General features: G+C 41.4%; 1 protein-coding gene across 1 annotated transcript; it reads right to left on the bottom strand.

Annotated features, from left to right (window-relative positions):
- Positions 1-244: 244 nt before the first annotated feature.
- LOC139720414 (transmembrane protein 234-like) lies at positions 245-7,538 on the bottom strand. Its single transcript, XM_071631774.1, has 5 exons — positions 7,463-7,538; positions 6,753-6,953; positions 3,218-3,284; positions 1,755-1,847; positions 245-762 (listed from the first exon to the last, which is right to left on the bottom strand). Exons 2-5 carry the CDS (start codon positions 6,921-6,923, stop codon positions 698-700), a joined length of 396 nt encoding a protein of 131 aa, XP_071487875.1. The 5' UTR covers positions 6,924-6,953; positions 7,463-7,538; the 3' UTR covers positions 245-697.
- Between the last annotated feature and the right edge of the window lie 20,033 nt (positions 7,539-27,571).

The following is a 27,571-nucleotide window of genomic DNA, read 5'->3' on the forward strand; positions in this document are numbered from 1 at the left end:
TGACAGAAATTTGAACAATAATGCTGCGCCATTAGATTATCATTCATGGTGATCGCAAGCTACCTGATATACATGTCTTCTAAAAGAGTCAAAGCCTGGGCTTACTTATTGATCGGCTGTCACATTTCTTTTTAAGAGAGAATGAGGTGTCAGGATCCCTTGGATTTTGTTGCATGACATGCATGCTATTACATTGTCATATCTGCCATAAAATACTGTATACAATCACAGCCATCCAGCTTTTAAAAGCAATTTCAGCCTGCAGCTAAGGTAAAATATCATTATCAATAGAGGTTAAAAAATTTTGGATGACAATAGATGTTATCAGAAGAACATGATAATTTCTGCCGAGAAGGTTCTGCCCTGCTTTCATTGTGACCCATCAAGTACAAGCTAGTAGATCATTTCATGGCAGTGGCCGGGTTTATGGCAAGATTCGGCCAGTTGGGTGAATGGTAAACAGGTCGCACAGTATTAATAAGGAAGACATACACTGTACATATGTTTAAAAGTGCTTCCATTCTTCTTTATACTCTCTGACTGTTCGACCAATTCTTCTGACCCCGCTCAGATGGCTTTGAAGACCGTCCCTGGATGCTCAGCCTCCCTGAAACCAAGAGTGAATCCTGGTTCATTGCTTCTTCACTGCTTCTAATGATCCCAATTAGGATTCGAGTGACCCCACTCAAATTGCCAATCAGGTTTTCTCCAGCACACATAACGTCACTCCCGCGATGACAAACACCATACCCACGTAGATGTCTGTAATCAATGAAATGTGGTGGGTGATTAAAATGTCAAGGAGGTGGTTGAATCTTGAATTCAACAAGGCCAGCAAAACATGGTTTACTTTTCCTTCATTTTTTCCACCCTGTCATGATCATTGACTTTTCCTGCTGTACGCTAAATTTCAATTATGGTTTCAGGAACAAACAAGCAAAAATCTAATGAGTGCCATTGCATGAATGCTTTAATTGTGGACTCAAACCATTGGCTGCCACTATCAGCAGCATAACCGTATGTATGTTTGGTTTGTTTGTTTGTTGTAGTTGTTGTTGTTGTTTTTGTTTTGTTTTATTCATTTCTCCTCCATGTTTGCCTGCATTCTAGGACTGAAAATGTTTTATTAAAGTTGTACTACATATTCTCAGCATTCAGCTGATAAGCAGTCCACACATAACCATGCTCTATCATAATTTGAGCAAAACACTGGACAATCAAGGTTAGTTTTCTGTTTATCCAATTCTGGCAGAAACCATGCAACACTTTCATGCCACACTTCTGAATATTATGTAATGGTCGCAAATTCTGCGCTACAGTGGAATCTCGATACAGAGATCTGATATAACAAAATACCGTACCTGACATGAAATTAACAAACTAATTTCTCTGGTCCCAATCAATTAATTTCCTTTCTTTTATACTGTTTGACTACTGATATAACAAAAAAATATATAAAAAGAACAAACAAATTGTCTTGGTCCGAGGGATCGCGTTATACCAAGTTTTCACTGTATCTGGACAGTACTGGTACTAACATTTAAATGTAGAAAACAGATTTTTTGAGGTATATTGTACATTGTACATTGCCCCTTGACCCCACCCACCCAACCACACATAAACACAAACACACACACACACACACACATACACACATACATACATTATACATACATAACATACATGAACAGGCCGTAAACAAATAAAACAGTGAATGGATCAAACGACAACCAGTAGTTGGATATATCACCCACCTGTACCCCCTACTTTTTCTCCGAGCAGTTTCCCCGACAGCGTAGTGAAGATGAATGTCAAAGAGTTGGTGATTGGAACTACTAAAGATAGCTCTGTATCAGACGGAAAAAAAAATAGAAGGAAAAAAAAAACAAGAAAGCAAGATATCAGGAAAAACATGACAACCTACAAATGTGTGCAGAGGGAAAAAATGAACACAAAGGCAGAAAAATAATGATCACTGCATTAAAGGTATGATTTACGATTTGCAGATGAAACAAAAACCAAATTCGTCTGTTGAGAATGAGAAGGGCGTTGAGAATGACAAGGGCGTTAAGTTGTCTTGAACACTATGGCTTTAGTGGCAACTTTTTAACGCTCTTATCATTCTCAACCGACGAAATGTGAGTTAGGGATAGAAACAACCTCTGTATAAATTTGAATCGGTAAAATTAATATTAAGTATTGCTAATACAATATGTGAACAATAGTTATAATAAAAATATTTCTAGACTAAACTGCCTACAGTTATGGTTTATTGAGAAAAACACAGATATCTCATTATATTTTAGGTTTTATCGCAAAAATTTTATATGAGAGGATGTTTTGTGGTACAACAGACCTACACATATGCATTAAATGTCATTTCTTGCAAATTTTTTAATCACTGTTCCAAAAGGTAAACAGGTCCTTTAAACCTATTTCAACTATATCATCACAAACATGACCTCCTTGGACCCTTTATGCGCCCAGACACTTGGATTAACTTGCCAAACTTTTTCATGAGCATTCAGTAAATCTATCCAAGCTTGACCAAGGTGCAAAGGTAGCATGCCCACTCATGTGTAGCAATGTGCCTCAGTCTAGATAATAGGAAGGCCAAGGTGACACAATAGGGATTAGGGGAATTAGGTAATCTCTATTCCTGGACAATAGTTTCCAGGCATCTGTGCCAGATAGGAACAAAGCAATTCAGCCTGGTGCCAATCAGTTTTTAAAAGCAAAGCTAAGTGATTGTTAGCTCTCTCACTGTAAGGGTGACCATTTGTGTGCAGAGACCACAGCATTCTAGAGATGATGTTCATGACTGGGTTAAATATGGGGATAGCTGTACAGTCAAACTTTACTTGTTCAAAAAAGTAACAAATAGTCGCAACGAAATGTAATTATCCACTTTGATATCATGGGATTATAGAACAAGCCAGTTACAAACAATTCATAAAGCATGCTTTCAATTGTCCATTAAAATTCATTTTACTGCTGCTCCTGCAAAATTATTAACATGAAAAAAAAAAAAAATGTGCCAGTCACGATTGCGCAAGGGAAAATCAGAGAAAAACAATAATATGTATTTATAAAATGGAAGTAAATTTAATCTCCAAGTCATGACAATGCTTCACAATCACATACTACATTGTACGCACAAACTTACATCGGCAGAACATCTCCAACGTAACAGTGTGCCTGGTATTGACCGACCTACCTGCAGACGCGAGCGTGAGGTAGAAAATGACTGACCCACTTTGGTTGATGAGAAATGCCAACAAGTACTGGAGGACAAAATGAGATTGAAGCAATACCAGGTAATCTACATGACACTTATTGACTGGATTCACACAGATACATGTAGAATGACAAACAACAATGGCAAACAAGACGCATACTCAACCTACAAGTGTCGCACAGCATAGAAGCAATTCATGTGCCCAAACCCAGATTTCAATACAATTTAATGGGAATTGCTAGTGAATTTAGTACAACAACATAACTTTATCTGGCCTACTCTTCTGTATTAAAGCATTTTTGACTTTTTGAATGAAATGAAGTGACACTGCTGTTCACTTTAATATTCACAACTTGTGCCCAAATTCTGCAATATACAATGTACAGCTTGAAAAAAAAGGAAAGTAGAGAAGCATTTTACATTAAAATGACTTTATGGTGGCACATCAATTTCCTCTGCATATGAGTGAATGAGAGGATAGCAGTCTTTTGACAAGTGTCAATACATTTGTATAAGACTACCTGTTTGTATCTTTGTTCGTCAGATTGTAAGTTTGTGTTATGGAATTGGATACGTCATGTATCATAATACAGTGCACTCCCATAATAACAAACACGGTTAGAAAAAAATTCTCGTTACAACGAAGTAAAATTCCAGGTCCCCAAATTTGTATCATCTTATTTTTCCATACACTGTACCAGTACTTGACTGTTCGGTTATTACAAAATGTCCATACAACGTGTACTAACACAAGAAAACTGTCGGTCCCGATAACTTCATTTTAACAGGAGTGCACTGTATATACTATCTGATACCATCATACTTTTAAATGTGCAGCTATTTGAATTTAAACTACTTGTAGATATGTCGCTGGTATGCCTCTACCATAATGCATGGTTCTCCTAATAGGTCTATAGTACAATGTCTTGACGATGTGTGATGACATTTCCACATAATACCTTTCGGCAAAATAACAACATGACAGGTTTGTCGCAAATGTACTGAATATTCACTTTCCTTGAACTACACTGTAGGTTTGATTGGATGAATGGCTACATTGTCTAAGAGTGCGGGTATTTGAGGATTTTTACTTCACTTTTGACCCTTTCATAAGAAATTTAGCACTTTCACTTGACCTTTGACCTTATGGCAAGGTACTTCCAAGAGAATCTCTATTGGGTACTGTAATACTTGCATTATACACTAAGTTTCAAGAAAAATCCTGCAGGCATTGCATAAGAGGAAAATAGTGAAATTTTTAGGAGTTGCCCTTGACCTTTGACCCCATGACCCTTACATTCCCTACATAATTACTGCCAGTCAGTGCATGCATGCACTAATTTCCATGCAGATACATTGTATCTTGAACCATTTGTGAGATATGGAGAAAAAAGTGAAATTTTAGCATAATGCCTACTTACTCAAGTCTCAGACACGAAACTCTCTCTGGAGACCGTTGATTTGGTAGTTCGTGTATACACTATTAAGTTTCAAGACTAGAAATGTCGCTATGGCGACTGGTATGCCTCCGCCATAATGCATGATTCTCCTAATAGGTCTAGATAGTACATGTGGACAATGTGTGAGTACATTTTCTCAAAATTGGCAAAATAATAAAATGACAAGTATGTCATGAATGTGTTGAATGTTCACCTTCCCTGACCTACGTTTAATTGGATGAATAGGAGAGCATGTATTTGGGATTTAAGGACTTTAACTTGACTTCGACCCATTCATACGTTAAATGCATTGAGTAATTTTCAACAAAGTGCAATTTCTGTATTGAATAGTAAATTGTTGCCATTTTCATCTGGCCTTTGACCCTAAAATTCATAAGATAATCACTGTCAGGCAGAACATGCATAAATATGTAGTATGTTTCAAGATAACTTGAGCCAATTCCGAGATATGGAGGAAAAATTTAGTTCAGCACTTTCACTAGATCTTTGACCTTTTGACCTTTCAGGCAAAAACAAAAGAAAAAAACTTTCAGAGAATCTCTATTAGGTTATACATGCATACACCAAGTGTAAAAAAAATCCTGCTGGCATTGCGTAAACATGAGGGAAATAGTAAAATTTTGAAGTATTGCCCTTGACCTTTGACCCCATGAACCCTAAATTCTCTAGGTAATCACTGCCAGTCAGTACATACTATGTTCCATGAAGATACCTTGAACAATTTCCAAGGTACAGAGAAAAAGGTGAAGTTTTAATATTTTTACTTGACCTTTTGACCTTTGACCTTTGACCTCATGACCCAAACTTTCACCAGAAAATCTTAATCGGGTAATACATGTATACACTAAGTTACAAGAAAATATCTTCAGGCATTGCATAGATATGGTGGAAATAGTGAAATTTTATGTATTTGACCTTGACCTTTTGACCTTTAACCTTTGACCTCGTGACCCAAACTTTCACCAGAGAATCTTAATTGGGTAATACATGTATACACTAAGTTTCAAGAAAATATCTTCAGGCATTGCATAGATATGGTGGAAATAGTGAAATTTTATGTATTTGACCTTGACCTTTTGACCTTTGACCTTGAGCACGTGCACCCAAAAGTTGATAGGCACAAGTTCACCCCCTAATACACATACATGCCAAGTTTCATTAAGATACCTCAAAAGGTTTTGATAGTTACCCTGTCCACAAAAATCATTACAGACGGACGGAAGGACGGACGGACGGACAACCCGAAAACATAATGCCTCCGGCACCACTTCGTGGCGGAGGCATAAAAATACCTTCAGGCATTGCATAGATATGGGGGAAAAAGTGAAATTTTGTGCATTTGCCCTCGACCTTTTGACCTTTGACCTTGAGCATGTGTGCCCAAAAGTTGATAGGCACAACTTCACCTACTCATACATGTACATGCCAAGTTTCATTAGGATACCTCAAACGTTTTTTTAGTTATGCTGTCCACAATATTGATTACGGATGGAAGGGCGGACGGACGGACGGACAGACGGACCGATAGACAACCCGAAATCATAATGCCTCCGGCGACACTTCGTGGCGGAGGCATTTAAAAAATGTTGGAAAAAGGTTCAAACATAATGTGGGATCTACAGGAGCAAATTCACTGAGTTTCAAAGTCAGAGAATCTTTACCTTCTTATAGCACTTTAGCAATGTACAAAAAAAAAAATGTTCGATGAAACAAAACAAATGAAGACTGACAGAATGTCACTATCTTATTTTTTGTTATCATAAACAATTTAAAGAAAAATCAAACACTATATTCAATCAACTAGGAAAAATTAGTATCTCCTGGTATAGTTCATCAAGTTCACTGATACAAAAGCATGACAAACTACATCCCAACACGCAATCCTGTCAAGCCCTCCTATAGCATGTCCTTCGAGACAAGGAATAATGACATCACATAATCTCAAACAGAATATAAACTTGCTCATACTATAGATTAAATATTTTTCCTAGTAACATCAAACAAAAGACATGCAAGCTACCAAACATACAATAAATATAGTTTTTGTCCCTAACCTTCCAGTTTAGAAACAGGTGCTTTATTTCATCAAGAAACTGGAGCAGGGCATTCCTGCGTTTGATCCTTTCGATACCGGCGCCCTCTCTCTTCAGTAGAGGGTTGGTTGCACCCCAGAGAATTGCCACCATCACCAGAGACATCGCCTCCAGAAAACCTCCATCAGCCATGTTGCCACACAAGTGGAGATGTCATCAACCCTTAGTGGACATAAAAGATATAAGGAGGGCAATCAGCAAAGTTATACAATATGCAACAAAATTAACAATACAACACAAAAACAAAAACAATATGTAATTATGTGCACAACTTTTTTGTTTTACATGAATGGGGTTTCTACAAGTGTGTATGCCAAGGACAGGTAAAGTAGGATGGGGGGTTGGGTGTCCGGACACTTAAGACTCTCGTGTACTGACTTGCTTATTTTACTTTGTGTATACGCATTTACGCACAGCTCCTCAGTGACAAACAACTGTTTATGTAGGTGTGTCACTGTCAAACCAGACGCACTTTACAGTACGCGTCTGGTCCCACAACCTGTCCGGACGCCCAATGACTGGGGATAGTACTACTAGTGTAGTGGACCCTGAGTAGATGTTATACAAATGATGCACAGGATAGAGTGCGTTCTCCACTAACGCCACGAAATAATCCTGTGCATCATTTGTTTTATAAAATGGGTCGAAAACTAACAGCATTTTTCACGTACCTTTGTGGATCAAGATGTCCGAAGATGTTCGACCCAAACATTTACGCACATCGCACTCGGAAATCCTGCACTCAAGTACCAGGTACTGTACATTTAAGAGTATACGTACGCCACACATTACGTTATGCACACAAGAAAGGCCGGCCGGCAGCCCGAAATAGAAGTTGTTTACAGGATTGACTAGCGCGTATAGTAGCGCGCGACGCACTTGTAACAACTGATTGAGTGCGCACTGCTAGTGCAAACATTGTGACGTCAGCCGTGGATGTTAGTGAGAAATTAATACAAGCACACGTGACTCATTTCAGCGCTTCCAATTGGCTACATTCTTGAACCCATTTTACAATATGCAATATTACCAGCACAAGTGTACTGCTGGTAGGCATAGCAGGGCCTTGACCGAAAGATCGGTCTGTATCTGTCCGTCGGGGAATGTTCCGCGGAGACTGCGTCGGGCTTCACGGATCCCCTCCGTATACAGACCGAAGTCAATGATTGCGGCTCCTGTGTGGAGCAGTCGCGCACAGATCAAACGTTACGATAAACCAAATTTCAGACAGCTTTTTTACATTCAAACAAGTATGACATGACATGACACATTATGCAGCAATATTTGGGATAAATTTCTCACATTGTGCAATCAAAATACTCACATAACCTCGGTTATAATGCAGAAATTTTATCGATATCGCAACATCGCCGTTCGCGAGCAGTAAGTCGCCATTTTGAATCTATAACAATTGCTAAGCCAATCACATGCGAGGTACATGTTTTAGTAAAACAAACACGTAGAAACTACCTCGCATGTGATTGGCTAATAGGTTCATAGTGTATGTTTCTGCAGTTTGAATGTGACGACGCGACAGGCTGTGTTTTACGTTGAAAATTCTCCTAAAATGTTGGATTATTCATGAATATGGTGAGTGTAACGTATTCTTAAAAAAATAAATCCACCATACAAGCTTAAATTTGCCGACCTAGGGCCGTGAATTAGACGCAATCGAGAAGGGTGAGGTACCTCACCCAATTTTCCATAGAGACAGTGGTTAAGAACATCCACACAGCAATGGGTACTGCAACCTTCCGTCTGTCTACGGAGGACAGCGTTAATGGCAAAATATAAAACAGTCCTCCGGACAGACGGATCTTTCTGTCTAAGCAGGGCCTACCTACATACATACCATGAGGCATGACTCATGATACTCACATTAAAAACAAGCACCATGACAAAGATTCGTGTGAAATACAATTTGATCATCATTAACATTTAATATTGTCTGTAAATATACTGAGACTCACTTCACTCTTCAGCTGTTCAGGTCTTTATTTTTTTTTTAACGACCAATAATGTCCACAGTCCACAGACAGTGAAAACAACTGAATTGAATTAGTGTGAATTACAATAAAATCTTACTTTCATCATCATCACCAGCACCTATGGTTGCAGAAGGTCATGCACAAGTTTCATGCGTCTTGCTGTAGATCAAAAACTCGAGATATTAACTTTAGTTAGCCATATATAGAGATAGAATCTATCTAAATGCAAACAACAGCATACTACAAAATACTAAAGTGGGAGTTAGGTCCACTTCAAGGGAATATCAACTTACCAACTACGCCAGGCTGACGATGGGCTTGATTCGGGTGGATTAATGCAGGTGTATGCCTTGTAGTACTTTCCTTTCCCAAACCGTGAGTCCATCAGCATCAAGTCAAGGTCGTGGGGGTCAATTGTCACCTGATATAGAGTTGGATGTGTCAGTCAGGTGACCCCCTAGTCATGTTAAAGTCACAGTCCGGGTCTGGTTAAGGTCATGAGGTACCGTCAATAGGAGGGGAAGTCAAAGCCGACCATCCCCCAAACCAAATCCCACTACAGTCTCCCCCGTTTTATTAAATAAGAGGAGCCCCCGTACTGTGATTAACAAACCCAAATTAAATCCCATTAAAATCGTCTTCAACTATGTCTACTTAAAACATCCCACAAACAGGGGGAATTCACGTCCAACCATGGACAACTATAAAAACAGTTAACAATTTGTAAACACTGGGAACAGAACGTCCCTATTCAACACTAGGCGAACACTGGCTTGGGCAACAACAATGACCCAAATACTCAACAACAGTGAAACATTTTAATCGCACCTATTGATTTGTAATTGTCATCCCGGACTATGATTTAGTCCCCTGTTTTTTCTTTGCTTGCAAACTCTAACAATAATTGGAGACCAAGGTCCCCTCAGCATCCAGAGGTTTTCCCTACATTACAAAAACCAAATTTGCTCTAAAAATACACCGTATTATCCAAAATAAAACGGGGATTACCTGATTATTTTTGCCACAAATTCAATTAAGCATGTGCAAAATTGTCTCCCATAAGAAATGGAATAAAAACCATAACACAATAAATACCTCTGGAACCGACTTCCACTTAATCGGAGGCCTATATGCATAGCACCTCAGGTATCTGCCCGCCAGCTTAGCGGGGTCCAGACAATGGGATGGCATTGTCCTGGCTGGTGGCATCAATGCCCTGTGCCACCTGCTCCTGCCTACCCTCTGCCACCAATACAACTCTAACAAAAGCTGACTTAGTGGGACACCCACTGAGGCATTTCACTATTCAGCTCCCATACGGGAAACCGTCGTGTTGTAACTGAAGTAAGCATGTGGAAACGCCTTCCTCCACGCCACTGCTTCAGTTGCAGCCGGCTGGCAGCAATGGATGTGGACCCGCTGGTGATGGGAGCAATGCTCTAGCTGTCCATACCAATTCAGTAGAATTGGTGACTGTGGGATCCACACACCCAGTAGGAGGATCCAATTCTGGAGTCCTTCTTGGGCTATGAAGGTCTTGGGCGGACATGATGATCCAGCCCCACCTCCCAAGATTGCATTGGTCCTGGAGTCGCACATTGGCACTTGAAGGCGATCCAACGTCAATGCTGTAACATGTGAAACTTGTCGCATGTATCCCCCGTCACCTCCCACCTGGGTCCCACACCATTCTTGTTTTATCCCTTGGCTCTATGCCAGTGGATATCCACTCTTGAGGAGTTGCAAGGTTTGCATCTCCCTTCTGCGTGTCCTTCCACCTCTCCCATGGTAATTGGATGGTATTGGGAGGGTCGTCTGGAACCGACAGAAGAACTTCACTCGGGTCAGCAGGAGTGGTTCCCAACTTATCAGGCTCAGAGCTCTGATGTGGGTTCCCATGGTCTTCATCACGCAGATCCTCCACAGTGGATCCATCAGGGTTAAGACTCTCCTGCATCCCCTCCGTTTCAGGTAAAATGAAGTTGCTAGTCAAATAACTTGAGCTCGCATCTTCTTCCTCAACGTTATCTGTAGCTGGAGCTGTATGATTGATATTTTCTACGAATTCCATGAACTCACGAAAATAATCCAATAGCTCTGAATCCTTGGTAGACCTATCCTTAGAGGAGCGAGATTGATTCACAACCCTCGACTCCTGAGCTTGGGGAAAAACAACCTCGATCTCTTTAGGTGCCATATCCCCTAGCTCCTCTAATCCTTCTTGGGACTGGCCAACTCCTGCTCGGGCCAGGGAGTGGCCTCCTCCTCTGGCCCGCTGTCGTTTGACAGCTCCTCCTCATGGAGAGCCGCTTTCCTGTCCACCTCCGGACAGTCTCGTTTGAAGTGACCAAATTTCCCGCAAAGGTAGCACGGATTGCAGTAGGGGTCAGCTGTGGATGTGGTGGTAGATGGACTGTGCGAGAGCGCTTTGGCTACCTTTGCTGACAGCTGATTTACAGTGTCCTGGAGAGAAACAAACTTCTGCTCTAGGCTCTGTATTCGCTGCCCCACACTTGGCATCGGTCCCTCAGGTGTGGCATGCTGCTCAATCTCAACCTTATCAAGCTCACCGGAACGTTGACAGGGAGACCTTGGACAAACATCTACCTGGCGGACACCTGCTTCTGCAGGCTGGGAAGTATCCCAACGTACAGAAGCACTGCACACTTCCCTGTGACTGCGAATTCCTTGAGAACCCTGTCCCAATACCGCATGTCGGGAGTATACTAGTTAGGTGACTAACTCCAATGCAGCTTCCACTGTCTTGGGTTTCGAAGTAAGAGCAGACAAGCCTGCCTCCTGTTTGCGACAACCCTGACAAAAACGGACAACAGCTTGGCGCTGGACGAGGGGCTCTGGTACTCCTTGAAATGCTTTATTAGCAAGAGATACCACTCTCCTTGACCATTGTAAGGTGGTTTCATCCTCAGACTGTTTGGCCTGGGAGAATTTCATCTGAACCATTTCAGGTGAATCGGTAGCACCAAACTGCTTCTCCATGCACAGCACCAATTCCTGGTAACTAGCAAGAGGGTTTCTCTCAAGGAGCATTCGGTAGTGATCGCTCCCTTGCCCCTTTAGACACCACCACATTTGGTCACGTCGCTGCATGGGCGACCACCCACTCTCGTCTGCGAAAGCGGTGAATTTAGCATGGAAGGCTCCCCAATTTCCCTTCCCGTCAAATGAGATTGACCTGGGCAAGGATGGGAGCTTCCTTACTTCCTGAGAGGTATTCCACCCACTCAGACTCATGTTTGCTAAATCTCGCCAGCTAGAATGCAGCACCCCATAGCGGGTTGATCCCTCCACATACAAATGTGTAAGGTTTTGGGATTGAGCTGTCCCCTGTGAACTGAGGTGCAGAGTAACTATACAACTGCTCCTCCAACATGTCATTATCAATCCTACCCCCTTGACCCTGTGGGTAACACTTAGTAGGAAGGGACTGTAATGGGGTCGATACCCGTGGACGTCCTAACGGAATGCTACCTGCACGTCCGCCTACATGGGTTCCACGCCAAGAGGGTGGATAGCTGTCGTAGGGGTGTAGATGTCCTACTTCCCCCGTTGTTGATGGATGCCCTCCTGGAGAACAGGACGGGCCTGTCTCCAAGACCTGATAACTTGGGGTGGCGAAATGGCTGGCCAACCCCGAACCTGGTCTTGCACTAGGAGTATACATCCCAAATCTATATAATTCACCTTTACTGGCTGTACTAACATCCCAAACCTACCAAAAATAGTAGTTATATACCAGAATACTTTATCACAACCTTTCACAACTTATAATCTTACAATAAATTCTATACCCTCAAAACAATTCACCTTACTTTAATAAATTCCACTCACTAAATCCAAAAATATCTCCTTTTAATTTTAACTTTATACTTCTCAACCCTACTCAATTAAAATATATACTCACTCTATTTATCTAATTCTTCAACTTTACCTGAAGAATTATTTCCCTATCCAGCAGTTAACCTGCAAATAATACACTTTATCAAATCTTACCAAATTCTCTCAAACATCTAAATACAACCTATTTAAAATGACTAAGACATTAACCAAAACAATCTTGCCTCAAAAATCCCCAAAATTATCTTACTATTTTAACAAATATTCATCTAACCTCCTTAATAAACTAACTTATCCTTCCAAATAATTCCTAATTATATTTCCTAACCGCTTTTTCCTCTTATTCCTTTATCAAAAGTGTTATCCCTGACCAAATCAATATCTCATGTAAATTGAACATTAGTGCCAAATAAATATCCAACTATTACTCCAAACCGGACTTTTGTCTATTAAATAAACCTATAAACCTACCTAACAATTAAAATGTTGGGAGCTATGGGTTGCACAAAAGCGATCCAACCCCCTACCAATTAGGGAGGAAAGGGACAAAGATAGAACACACTAGAACAGAACAATAACAAGTAACAAGGTTACAATATGACAGGAGTGCACCGCAAAATACACGTAAACGAATACGGAGTACAGCCGACAACGCACGAAGAGTCAGCTGGCGTACCATAGACTGCTATGCTCCGCTATGCGCTACGAACGGCTGTCCGCTGTTCATTCACACTGCGCGGTGTTCCAACACACCGCTAGATGCAAGTACAGGGGTAATGCGGCCGTAGATGGAATACACAAATGCGGTTAACGCAGCGTCCTAGCACAACGTACACCGCGACGCGCGAATGGTACACAGCTGCAGTGTGCAAACCACGCTCACGATGCGAAACTGATCGGCGTTCCGTACTCCGTTTGGTCCAAGATCCAAAGCGTGCGTAGCGCCGCATGCAACGCTACTAGCCCGCGAATAACGATGCAGTGTGCAGTAAGCGACCGCGAACCGCGTAGCAACACAGTTGGTAGCACACACACTCGCAGAAAACTAATGAGCGCGTAGTACCACCAACCTTAGCTACGGATCTAAAGTTAGCTAGCTCCTACAGTACAGTGCGCAGCGTGTGTATGCACTCAAAAGTAGAAGTTAGACCAAGTGCAGGTCCTGGTCTACTACGTCAAAAGCTGACAGTAACACTACAAACAGAACAGTTACTAGACCTAATTAAACGTGGGCTAGCGTTCCTGATATTCGCGTGGTAAGCTTAACGCAATACAAAAGCACCAACAAACACAAACACAAGCGAGACGCAAACGCAACCGAACACCAATCGACTCGCAAAATGACTCGCTCGGGCAAAAGTGTTCTTGTTAATTTTGTTTTTGTTCGTTTCTCTTTTTCTTGTTTCTGTTTCCTTTTCTTCAACCCCGAGCGGCTCCCCAGACGTTAGCTGGGTGGGCACGTCATACACATGAAACAACAATCACAGAATGTATTCACACACACACTCAACAAACCTAGAGAAACAAATCTAGGTCCACAGAAACACCAGACAGTATTAACGTAGAACAGCTAGAAATGAATAGGACGGTCTGACTAAACAGTTGCCTTTACGAACGTCAATCTATCTCTCACTTAGACGACGATTTGACAAATAATACGATGTGATGCTAAACAGTAACACGAGTTCGCCATCAAAAATATCGTTCCAATCACTCGCTCGGACGTCGCACAAAACACAACGATGATAACAATCAACACGTAAGTTCGCACACAATCGTTCACTTTTGATTCCCCGCCGGACGCTCGCCCCTTTCAGCGCTACCGCCCTGAGACAATCCCCGTCTCCCTGCAGTCAGCGCCGACCCGGTCCGCGGACCGACAACTTACAGTACAGTAATTATACACACAGTGCAACGCGTAATGTGCGAACATTGATACACACACATAATGTATTCACGCGGCCATTGCCCTGCGACTTACCTCGCAGCCCAACCGATACGGTTGATTAAAATCGGCAAAATTCGCGCAAATAGGCCAGCAATCCTGCCGAACTACGCCAATAAAGTGGGAGTTAGGTCCACTTCAAGGGAATATCAACTTACCAACTACGCCAGGCTGACGATGGGCTTGATTCGGGTGGATTAATGCAGGTGTATGCCTTGTAGTACTTTCCTTTCCCAAACCGTGAGTCCATCAGCATCAAGTCAAGGTCGTGGGGGTCAATTGTCACCTGATATAGAGTTGGATGTGTCAGTCAGGTGACCCCCTAGTCATGTTAAAGTCACAGTCCGGGTCTGGTTAAGGTCATGAGGTACCGTCAATAGGAGGGGAAGTCAAAGCCGACCATCCCCCAAACCAAATCCCACTACAATACTTAACGTGTGGGACTAGGGGATTTACTGCCGATTGCATAACTTGTCTAGTACAGAGGCCTTCATGTGGTACCCTGGTACATTGCATGATAAATATACCACCACCCAAGATCATAACAAAACATGTAATTGGGCGCTTAGCGCCTGAAATTGCTTTATCACACAGAAACACCCGAAACACTTACCAATCTTACTCTGAAACGAGGAAATATTCTTTCAGGTGATAAAACTGTGCAAGGTGTGGATATCGATGGTGAGCACGCGCCGCCGATCACGATTACCCCAGCCACCCCGCCGCACGGCCGGCCGCGGGCCGGCCGGGAGGTGCTGGCCTGGGGACGCCAGCCCGGGCGGAGGTTCCTGAAGCACAGCGAGTAGCTGCAGTTGCTGTATTTGTACTCTAAAATGGAACGGGTCAAGACTGAAAGTTATGGTATGCCAGTGGTTTCCTTGTTCAATGTCATTAGCCTAATCACCACCCACTTCCAATTATCATTAGTGTTTGCAGAATAATTCAATTTATGTATTTTATCTACAGAGTAGAGTAAAATATCCCGTTTGCGGCAGTTTAAGCATTGTTAAGGGTTTTTCCAACTTGTAAACAAATCAGGCAAATTATTTTCAACCATTTCATATACCATAGACAAGATTATTCATTAACGAAATTGTTTTCATGAAAGAAATTTATCATTGACCAACACAGTTTTCATGATTTACCAGGGCAAAACCCGGCACAATTTTCGCCGATAAGGGCGATATGCGACGTAGTATTTCTGCTTGCGGCACGATGTACAATCCCTATGCAATACGCGCGTGCTCCGCGATCTTTAGCTGAACGCCTTCACATGTCTCGCGAACATTGCGTAAGCGCCAATTCCCATTGCGAAAGCACGTGAAAATAGCGGGCGCACATGCATTGGCCGCAAACAAGATCGCAATTCTGGCGGTGTTGTTGATGTCTTTCTCGTGTTTTTCTGAATTTTTTCGATGGTAACATCCACTTTCCGAACAAAAATGGCGGCCCACATCGGCTCGCGAAAGTTCTATTTTATATGAGGATATGTTTTCAAAATCCATGAGCATCGGGAAAACGACAAAAAATCAAATTTTTTGGACCATTATTTCTTAATTGTTATGTTAAGAAGTACAGAAAATTTTATTTTGGATGCGAAATGTTGTCATTTAAGTGAGAAAATTTCACTTTCGTCAGAGATCGTGCCCATTTTATCGGTTGGTTTTTGTTGATTTTTAGTGTGTTAGTATATGTGTAGTGTGCATGTAAGAGTGCAATGCTGTGTTTAGCTGTATATTACGGTGTATGTTGTACCTGCCGCGAACGGCTGCACGGCCGCTTACTGACGCAGTTACTCTATACTATTATCAATGGCTTGTAGCAGCACGTACCCCGTTAGATTGACAATAAGTCACCGGCCGAGAGAGGGAGCTATTTTTATCGGTATAATCATGTCACTCTCTCCGGACGCTCCCCGATGGCAAAAAGAAACAAAAGAGCTAATTTTTGCTGACCAGTCCTTTGACCACGGTTATGTAAAAAGGTACACGTAGGCTTATCCCATAATACCTGCCACGTAGCCCCCTTTCCCTAACATTAACCGTGGACATAGCTTTTTCTCTGACTCTGGCTCCTCAACCTCCAAAGGAGATGGACATAGACCATCGCTCTCCTGCGTCCGATACAAAAGGGAGATGTAATATTATGCTTTACAGAGTCAAGTCCATCCCGTATTGAGTCAGTTTTACATTGTACTATAATTCTTGGAGTTCATACAATACACCACATCGGTGAGGTGCATGTTTCAAGCAACATTAATTCTAAATAGTTGTGGAACAATTACTACGAAGATGAGATGCCTTCCTGTCATATTTGCGGACGCTGCATGAGGCTTGCATCAAAGCTCATCATCTCGCATCTCCTCCCATCGACAACCCCGTCGTCAACGACTAAGGATGAACTTCATCCATGTCCAGCTCTCGACGAATTAGCGTAAATTTATTGTGAATCTCCAAGTGGGATCGCATCCGTAACAATCGATGTCAACGCTATTGATGTGAGTGCCGGGCGACGTCGAGCGAACACCGGTCCGTTCCAGACAGTGCGTGTACACGTCAGCATCTCGACCCGGAGCTCATCGTGGCAGTGCGCACTGCAGTTCGCGATCGCGATCGAGGTCCCCTTGGAGAGTGACGTGGCCGCTATTTCACCCTGGAAGCGACTAGCTGACTAGGGACTCTGTTCGGACTGTCGCGGTGGTTCGTAACTTATGCACCCTTTTATATGTATTACCGCTCCTAATAATTATAATCACATGTATGTCCCCTCAATTTTAAGACCTCCTTTTAAACGTTTTGACCAAATATAATTTGGTGTGATTGCTCATGGAGAGTCGTATATAACCAATACCCTGATTGATTCATATTCTGGGGGAAATACCCTATAAATATCACCTGCGTGTGATATAATGATGTACACGGCAATAAAGCGTGTATAGTATTGAAACCTTAAATATTCTGTTGTCAACGCCCGTTATTACAATTAGTAAATCGAGTCGAATCACAACTCAAGACGTTGGAATATGGCTGTATGATGAGAGTGTGTTTGGTGTGTAGTTTGTTACATAACGATAATGATAATTATCTTGCCACGTTTAACACGTTCCGAGGCCTATCTTCCAACAGGCTACATGAAAAAAAAAATGTCTCCAAATTCTTCACTTTCATTAGAAAGTTGAGCAACATTGAAGACACACACAGCATATATAGGCCTACCATAATTTTTAGTCAATCAATTTTAAAGAAGAAATCCCCCCAAAAAATGAATAATCTTCAAAAGAAAGAAAAAAATCCCTACAGAAAGATGCAAAAATTACAAAAATCGGATGAGAAATAAGGAAGATATATGACATTTTGAAATTTCACATTTTTGGGGACAACCATTTCTTGACCAGTCCTTATGAATGATTATTACCTATACGAGGTAGTTTTGCGAGGCAATTACAGTTGGTATTTTGCAGGGTCGGGAGTTCAGCAGGCGACATTAGAGCATATCACGAGCATCCGGGTGTTTTACATATACAGTGGACTCCTGTTATAACGAAATCCTCGGGACCGGCAGTTTTCTTTCGTTAGATCGGAATGTTGTTATAACTGAACAAATAAACAATAGAAATACATATAGTGGATGACATTGCAGCTCGAATTTTCACTTCATTATAACCAGAATTTTGTTATAACCGTGGTCGTTATAATAGGAGTGCACTGTAAAACAGGGAGGTGAGAAGAGAAAGAGTGGAATCTCTCTCCCCACCTCCCTGTTTTAAACGTAAACATTCCGATTGACCACCAAAAGAAAACATTCCAGGACGTCCAGGGTGTCAGTTTATACACGCACCGCAGAAGAACGCTGATAAATCAACTCATACAAGGTCGACCACTTACAGCAGCACTAGGCGTCGATTTGTGCTCAGTAATTGCACAGTGACCATTAGTTTTACAACTATCCAACTTTAAACAGAGAAGTAAAAATAAAGTGTAAGAGCGTTCAGATGTTTAAAGTTTGCCTGTTACAACTACATGTATCTTTGAAGTTGGAGTTGAATGATATACATTGATGAACAATTTTGCAATTATTCAACATGTTGATGGTCTACAGGTAGTCAAATGTGGCTTGATCTGTATCATAGTGTATAGCCGTATTCACATATTTTCTTAATTTACCTAGGGGATAGTTAATAATTATGATATTGACTGGCCCCGAGGGAGGTACCAGATAAATATTGCCCGCACTGAAAACATATTGCCCTCGTCTTCGACTCGGGCAATATGCTTTCAGTTTGGGCAATATTTTCTGGTACCTCCCTCAGGGCCAGTCAATATTATATAAATATTCAAATCAGCAAGTTGTCGATGTCATGCTCCCACAATTTCTTATTCATTTCATATACAGGAATGACAAAAATCTCATATTTCAGCTGTATGAATATAAAACTTGTCTTAAAACCACCCAAAATAAAAAAGAACAAATGATAACTCTGATACATCTTGGTATGGGAACATGATTTTACTTGTATTAGCTTAAACTATTTTTTTTCCAAATTTCATAGGCCTCTAATAACATGCATAAGAAATTGTGTGGGTACGCGGTGACATCATAAACTCACTCATTGATATTCATAAGGAATGGTGGAGAAATGTTTTCGAAAAAATGTGAAATTTAAAAATGTCATACCTTTCTTATTTCTTATCCGACTTTTATCATTTTTTGTATCATTTTGTAGGGAATATTTTTCTCTCTTTTTTTTTGAAGTTTATTCTTTTTCTGGTGGATTTCCTCTTTAAGTTCAACTTAAATTCTTCGTGAAACCCCCCCCCCCCACCTCCACTTCTTTTTTCTTTTTTCTTTCTTTTTCTTTTTTACTCTGCAAGTGGCACATAGAAAAAACGAAACCCTGAAGTGTGATATGGCCTTTGTTTTGTTTTTGTTTTTTATTAGAAGACGTGCTTGAACAGGGAATGGTGTTTTCGTTCATGTAAACTGTCGTTTCTTTTACCCGATACAACAACAACAACAACAACAAAATTATGATCTGTCTAATGCAAGGTCACGCTGATCTTGGACAAATTGGATTAACAAACACGGTGTTTATTAATAAAATAAAATACATTATATGCATGAGATTCGGTCGGTGCAATTTCTTTCGTTTCTTTGTTTTCTTCACATCAGGATTCACAATCAGGTTACAACAGATGCCCCTACAAGTAATACATAGGCCCGTATGTCCTCTCTCTCCATCTTCCACACCCTCTCGTATTCTTTGTCCCCCCCCCCCCGTCCCCTCCCCTCTCGACTCCCCAATTTTTAAAGACAACGGCTTCTTTGTATATTATGTGTCTTGCGTTGACAGATTGATCAGGGATCATAAAAGAGCAACTATGGAAAGTAATAATTCAGGTAAACATTATCTCAGTGCGATGGCGTGAAATGAAAGTGTTTCTCTCTCTCTCTCCCTCTCCCTATCATTTTTTTCGGGGGGGGGGGGGGGGGCTGGGGGAAAGTGGGGTATGTTCTTGTGCTGCTTGAACATCCTCGTTAGGTTGACATATTGTTTCCTAATACCTCAAGCACACTTTCGGATATATTCATCGCTATAAGAGCAGGGTGCATTAAACCCAGTGAAGTGGTCCCGCCGGCGCCCTCACGTCCAACTGGACCTCTTGGAAGACCACATAGCGAGTGCAGGTAATAATGACTTCTTCTCAAATGGAAAAAAAACCAACAACAACAACAAAGCAAAACAAGCTAAAGAAACATACAAAACAAACAATGAGAAACATACCTCGAATAATCTTTGCATTTATCATGCATGTAAAATCAAGGTTTTACTATTAGTACCAAAGCATAAGAAAATTAAATCAAGATGTAAAATTTGATTCCAATTTTATTTCATTTTATTTTATTTTATTTTATTGAATCCTGCATTATATATCATTGCTCATGCAGATACATACACATATATCATATTTATTGATGGTACCATACATATAAATGGATATACATAAACATAATTGCTAACAAGGTAAGTTTCTTCATTACCTTTAGAATATACAGCAATGCCGTTTCTTCATTGCCTTTACAATGTACAACAGAACATTATCAGCGATGCAATGAATAACGCAGAAGGGCTTGATTTGTATGCAGCCCTCGTACATAACATAGGAAAATAGGGGGAGGGATGATTTGCATAGAGATAGGATAGGAGAAAGGAGAGAAGAGAGGTCTGTCTGCTTTCGCTAATACATAAAGTTAGATCACCTGGATCACTGAATAGTAAAACATGGCAAAGTATTTTCTCAGCGAGGTACAGGTGAACAGTAAGCAGGTCATGGTCGGTTACATAACATTACGCAATAAATTCTGAACGGCGATAATTCAACGAGGGAATTTCATATACAATACAATTGCAATGACATTATAAGATCACTGATATCCAGAGAGCAGCATTGTCTTTACAGCTTTCTTTCTTAGTTCGAATTTCTGAAGGAAGAGCACTATGAAGAGAGTTCCAAATATCAGGTCCATAGTGTATCTGATAGATTTCAGGGCCATCACCGTTTTAGGATTTTGTAGATGAAATTTATCAGATTGCCTTGTGGGATAGGAATGTATATCCTTGTTTAACTGAAATAATGAGAAGAAAGAAGATGGCAACTGACCTTTATACAAACGAAACATAAAAAGTGAATTTTGCGAAAAAAAAATTAATGTCATTTACCTTTTATTTTTAGTGTTTTTAATTCTACGAACAAAGGATCTGAATGGTCCCGATAACCTGAATTGGTACATAACAAGCAATATACTGTCAGTGTGACTTTTCGCAGTTGCCCAAACAATGTTACAATATGAGATATTCGACAATGTCAACGAATTATAAAGCATAAATAAAATATTCTTTGGGACATATTAATACTTAAGCTTACAGAGTATACCAACGTTACGAGATACTTTATCTGAGATGTATTGCACATGAGCATTCCATTTCATATTTTCATTAATATAATATTCCAAGGAATTTGACACTTTCTTTTTGCTCCAATAATATACCATCCACCATAATATTCAAAAGGTGCATTTCATTATTATGCTTCTTATTATGAAAATAGATACAATTTGTCTTTTTAAAATAAGTGACAATCTATTGCTCTTAAACCATGTAGATAATTTCGGCAATTCAGTATCAAGAGTTCTTAAAAGCGACTGAAAATCAGAATTGGAACAAAATAGGACCTATATACGTTGGTGTCATCGGCGAATAGAATTTTATATTGTAGTAACTTAGAGGAATTTGTAATATCATTTATGCACTAGAAATAGTAGTGGTCCCAATATGGATCCTTGTGGGATGCCACAATGTATGGGTAAAACTTCAGAATTTACCGATTCATATAGTATACGTATTGCTGTCTATTTGATAAATAATAATCAAACCATTCCAGTGGAATGCCACGAACTCCTTAACAATGTAATTTGCGTAAAAGGATAGTGTGGTCAAGAGTGTCGAATGCCTTGCTTAGGTCCATGAACACACCAATGACATGTTTTTGTTCAGCTAAGGTAGTCGACACTCTGTCATACAACTGGGCTATAGTGCCATAAGTATCAATCTTAATCATAATTGCTTTAGAGTAGAACGATCATCATAGTATGCATTAACCGAACTGTTTTTATTGTCACTGTATACAGTTATTATCTTGATTTAATTATTCTATATTCTAATTGCCGTTGTTAATTGTACCTGCCCAACCGTCTCACGTATCCGTTGCTGTAATGCTATATAGAATAGTTCGTGACATGCGTTTCGTTCCTCGTCTCCATTAACTATTCGTAGGGATTCGCAGAAATACACTGGGGCCGATTTTTTTCTTTTTGAAATTTTAGACATATTCAAAATGAGGGGAAAAAAAATCAGCTCCAGTGTAGCTCTGTGAATCATTTAATAGCTAATGCATGGGCGTCACCAGGGGGGGGGGGGTGCGTTGGGTGCGAACGCACCCCCCTTCAGACCCTTAAAAAAAAAAAAAAAAAAAAAAAAAAAAGCTTCAGTCTGCGAGCGACCTCAACGCCGGACCCTAAATAATAATTATTTTTTATCATTTTTTTTTTTTTTTTTTTTTTTTGTGGGGGGGGGGGGGGAGGGGGGGGCATCGGGGACAAAAAAAAAAAATCGAGGGCAAAAACAATTCGCACCCCTGGTTCTGGCAGCACTGATTTTATACATATTTACTAGTACACGTGTATTCTATACAGTGTTTACTATTGAGATAGATTTTGGACATCCCTTCCATGCTTGGTCACTTCGACGCCACCTCGCTGGTCATACCTCCCCCAGTCATGAACATAAACCGACACCCTTGACTACCAGTAGCAGATCCGGGGGGAGGGGCGCACCGGGCGTCCCCCCCCCCCCCCCACCCCCCGCCATCTCTTAATTTCCAAAGCGAAAAAGTATAGCTATAAACGGCAGTTTTGGGGACTGTAAAATGTCAACATTTTCAAGCTCGCTCGCTCCGCTCGCTGGCATTTAGTCGTAATGCCATTCTCCTGAAGTTGCTGCCAGTAATTGCCGGCAGCTCCATTGCACCCGGTGCGCCCCCCCCCCCCCCCCCCCTTACTGAAAAAAAAAAATATATATATGTATATAGCTACAAACGGCAGTTTTGGGACTGTAAAATGTCACAATTTTCAAGCTCGCTCGCTCCGTTCGTTCGCATTTAAATTCTCCTAATATTGCTGCCAGTAATTGCCAGCAGTTGCGCCCGGTGCGCCCCCCCCCCCTTAATTTTGAAAGCAAAAAAGATATAGCTTCAAACGGCAGTTTTTGGACTGTAAAATGTCAAAATTTTCAAGCTCGCTCGCATTTAATCTTTATGCAATTGCCCTGATGTTACTGTCCAGTAATTGTCTGCAGTTGCGCCCGGTGCCCTCCCCCCCCCCCTTAATTTCCAAAGCGAAAAAACATATAGCTACAAACGGCAGTTTTTTCTACTGTAAATTAATGTCCAAATTTTCAAGCTCGCTCTCTTCGCTCGCTCGCATTGAATCGTTTATGCAATTCACCGGATGTTGCTGCCAGTAATTGCCAGCAGTTGCGCCCGGTGGCATGCGCTCCACCCCCCCCCCCCCTTAATTTCCAAAGCGAAAACAAAAAATATGGCTGATAACGGCAGTTTTTGGACTGTAACATGTAAATTTTCAAGCTCACTCGCATTTAATCGTTATGCAATTCACCTGATGTTGCTGCCAGTAATTGCCAGCAGTTCCGCTTGGTGCGCCCCCCTCCCTTAATTTCCAAAGCGAAACAATATGGCTAAGAATGGCAGTTTGGGACTTTAAAATGTAAAATTTTCAAGCTCCCTCTCTTCGCTCGCTCGCATTTAATCGTTATGCAATTCACCTGATGTTGCTGCCAGTAATTGCCAGCAGTTTCCGCCCGGTGCGCCCCCTCCCTTAATTTCCAAAGCGAAAAAATATGGCTAAGAACGGCAGTTTTGGGACTTTAAAATGTAAAATTTTCAAGCTCCTCTCTTCGCTTGCTCGCATTTAATCGTTATGCAATTCACCTGATGTTGTTGCCAGTAATTGCCAGCAGTTCCGCCCGGTGCGCCCCCCTCCCTTGATTTCCAAAGCGAAAAAATACGGCTAAGAACGGCAGCTTTTGGACTGTAAAATGTAAAATTTTCAAGATCGCTCGCTCCGATCGCATGTAATCGTTATGCTCTCCTGATATTGCTGCCTAGTAATTGCTAGGAGTTGCGCCCGATGCGCCCCCCTTAAATTCCAAAGCGAAAAAATATACGAACAAACGGCAGGTTGTTTTTGTACTGTAAAATGTCAAAATATTCAAGCTCGCTCGCTCCGCTCGCTCGCATTTAATTGTTATGCCTTTCTCCTGATGTTGCTGCCAGTAATTGCTGGTAATTGCGCCCGTCGCGCCCTCCCCCTTTATTTCCAGAGCGAAAAAAATATAGCTCCAAATGGTAGTTGTTTTTTTACTGTAAAATGTCAAAATTTTCAAGCTCGCTCTCTCCGCTTACTCGCATTTAATCGTTATGTCATTCACCTGATGTTGCTGCCAGTAATTGCCAGCATTTGCACCCGGTGCGCCCCCCCCCCCCTTTAATTTCCAAAGCAAAAAAAAAAAAAAAAAAAAAATATGGCTACAAACGGCAGTTTGGGGACTGTAAACTGTCAAAATTTTCAAGTTCGCTCGCATGTAATCGTTAAGCCATTCTCCCGATATTGCTGCCAGTAATTTGTTGTTTCACACCGTCATTCCATAGTCCATTTATAGGGGGACAACCCCCTCCCACAACCTCCCCCCCTTGCTCGTTCCGCTTGTTCGGGCTCGGTCGCGTTCATGACATCAGTGTAAGAATTATTACTAGAAGTTTATTTGAATTATACCATTTATAGGCAAATTGTTCAATAACAATTTACTTCAAAATGTACTGATACCTTAAACAAGTGGGACTGTTTCAAGTCGATAAAACACACAAAATACCTACATCAAATTGCACCATTTACAACATCAAAATGCAAAAAGTGCTCACCGTGGGAGGGGGACACTCCCTCCCACATCCTCCCCCTCGCTCACTCCTCTCGCTCTTGCTTGGCCGCGTTCATGATATTCAGTGTAAATATTAAAACAGGAAGTTTATTTGGATGATACTATTTTATAGGCAAATTGTTCGATATTAATCTACATCAAAATATACTGCTTTACTTTAAACAAGTGGGACTGTTTCAAGTCGATAAAACAAGCAAAACATGCATCAAATCCCCCCTCGCTCTCTCCGCTTGCTCGGGCTCAGTCGCGTTCATGACATCAGTGTAAGAATCAATACAAGAAGTTTATTGAAATGATATAGTTTATAGGCACATTGTTCAACATCAAAATGCTTAAATAAAAAGTTCTGCATCGTGCAAAAAGTTCTCATCGTGGAAGGGGGGGGGGGGGGACAACAGGCACTTCCACACCCTCCCCCCCCCCCCACCTTGCTCGCTCCCTCGCATACTAACACACCACCCCCCCCCCCCCCCCCCCAGATGAAATCCTAGCTACGCCGGTGCCCTTTCCCCGCTTGGTTTCCCTTAAAAAAAAACCAGTAAAAGTGTAGGGATTGAGAGCTTCCTATATTCCGAATGTCTGTCAAAAAAAAAAAAAAAAAAAAAATCTCGTTACATTAGGGTCAAAACGCACCCCCCTTGAAAAAAAGCTGGTGACGCCCCTGTAATGAATGCTATAAGGACGTTAAAGGGATAGTACAGTATTGGTGGAGATGAGAATTGGGCTTTTAACTTTTTGCGAGATACTAAGAAAACACTTATGAAATAGTACAGAGCATACCATTTTAAGAGGAATTCAAAGTTTATTTGATGAAAATCGGGTTTCGAATGACTAAAACATCCAAGAATAAAGTAAAACAAAGCGATCGTAATGAAGTGTGGGTCCCACACTTATTAGAATCGCTCTGTTTTGAATATCTCAGCCATTTCAAAACCAATTTTCGTCAAATAAACGTTGAATTCCTCATGGAATCACATGCTCTTTCATATCATTTTCATAAAAGGTTTCTCATTATCTCACCAAAAAAAGTTAGAAACCTGAAATTAGGTCTCAACCAAAACTATACGATCCCTTTAAGTTCTTACGAACCATTTCAGTGTTAGCAACGGATGCGAACATCGTCTTCACTAATAATTGTATTCTAATTCGTTGGGCATTCGTTGGCTCGATACGCATCTGCGCTTAAGCCTTTTAGTGAGTGGGACCCGGTTCTGAGCAACTTTAGACGAAATAAAACATTGAACGAAAATCTATAGACAAAGAAAGAAATGCCAAAGCAATTTCTTTACAAAGCCCCCCCCCCCCCCCCCATACACTTAGCAAAAAAGCATACGAAAAATAAGATATTACGAACTATCTTTGGATCATAGTACGATATGATGATCCATTATTATGCAAGTTTTCTCTTCTCAAGTCAGTCACGGGCATTCGATTCCATGAACAAGAATGAAGGGATGATAGTGAAGTTGTAGTGTCATATTCTTTGATGACTCCTATATTCATCTACTGTTCAAGAAACCCGTCTGGCAGAGATTTCGACAGGTGGTTTTCATGCAAATACTTAGTATCACACTCTCCCCGCCTGTGAGTCAGGTTAGAATCACTGGAGTAGCGATGGTCGATTCTAGAGGGCGCCAACGACAGACGTGTTGACTTCTTGCTAAATCTCCGACCCTGGATAGTTTGGGAGCTTCTGATAGAATTTATGCCGCAGTTACTTGTAGACGATATGTTTGGCATGGTTGTACACTTTGGGGAAGGTTTGTTAGGCCATTCGCCACCTGCGTGGCGGCTTATATCGTTCTGAGGTGTAAAAGAAACGTCGATATTGGAGATTACTGGAAGCTCCCATGCCTTTTTCCGCTGAACTTTAATTCCATGATTTGACATCAAGAGCTCCGATCTGTAAGACTGTTTGATTGGAGGAAAATTGAAGGCATTTGCGAGTTTGGATCTCTTGCTATCCCATGCCCCTGCCTTGCGTCTTGGCAAAGAATCAGATTTCTTACAGTTTTTCGGAGTGCGCTCCTCGACAGCCGCGCGAGTCGTATTGTCATCCGTTCCTACGGTGACGTCAGCCTGTTTGTGGACTGATGGCGTCGCCTCTGATTCCGCAATATCTTGGATGTGGCTGGCTTTTCCCCCGCCGGAGAGCGAGAAATTTCTGACATAGCACTCCAGCAGCCACGGGCAGTCGGATTCGAGCGCGGTCCTCGTCTGCGTGTCCTGGACGACAATCACCGGCTGGTCGACGATGAGGCCTCGGCGGCAAGCCGGCACGTCGACGTACTTCGGCAGGGAACACGATATGACGGGGAACTGTACGTGACCCGCGGCCTTCATTTCTTCCCGGTTATGTCTTTCGTTGATGGTTGATGTACAGTCCTGGCAAATTCCTCGACGGCCAAATTTTTCGATG

The sequence above is a fragment of the Diadema antillarum genome, unplaced genomic scaffold, assembly GCF_040938485.1.
Source record: "Diadema antillarum isolate AM-2024a unplaced genomic scaffold, OU_Dant_1.0 scf00000128, whole genome shotgun sequence".
NCBI classification, from domain to species: domain Eukaryota; kingdom Metazoa; phylum Echinodermata; class Echinoidea; order Diadematoida; family Diadematidae; genus Diadema; species Diadema antillarum.

Bases quoted from the DNA above. Each gene is read 5' to 3' on its own strand.
- LOC139720414 (XM_071631774.1), bottom strand. From the start codon at position 6,923: ATGGCTGATGGAGGTTTTCTGGAGGCGATGTCTCTGGTGATGGTGGCA. The intron at 1,848-3,217 runs GTAGGTCGGTCA...CGTCTGATACAG, and splicing joins CCTCACGCTCGCGTCTGCAG to AGCTATCTTTAGTAGTTCCA. The intron at 763-1,754 runs GTGGGTGATATA...CATTGATTACAG, and splicing joins AGAAAAAGTAGGGGGTACAG to ACATCTACGTGGGTATGGTG.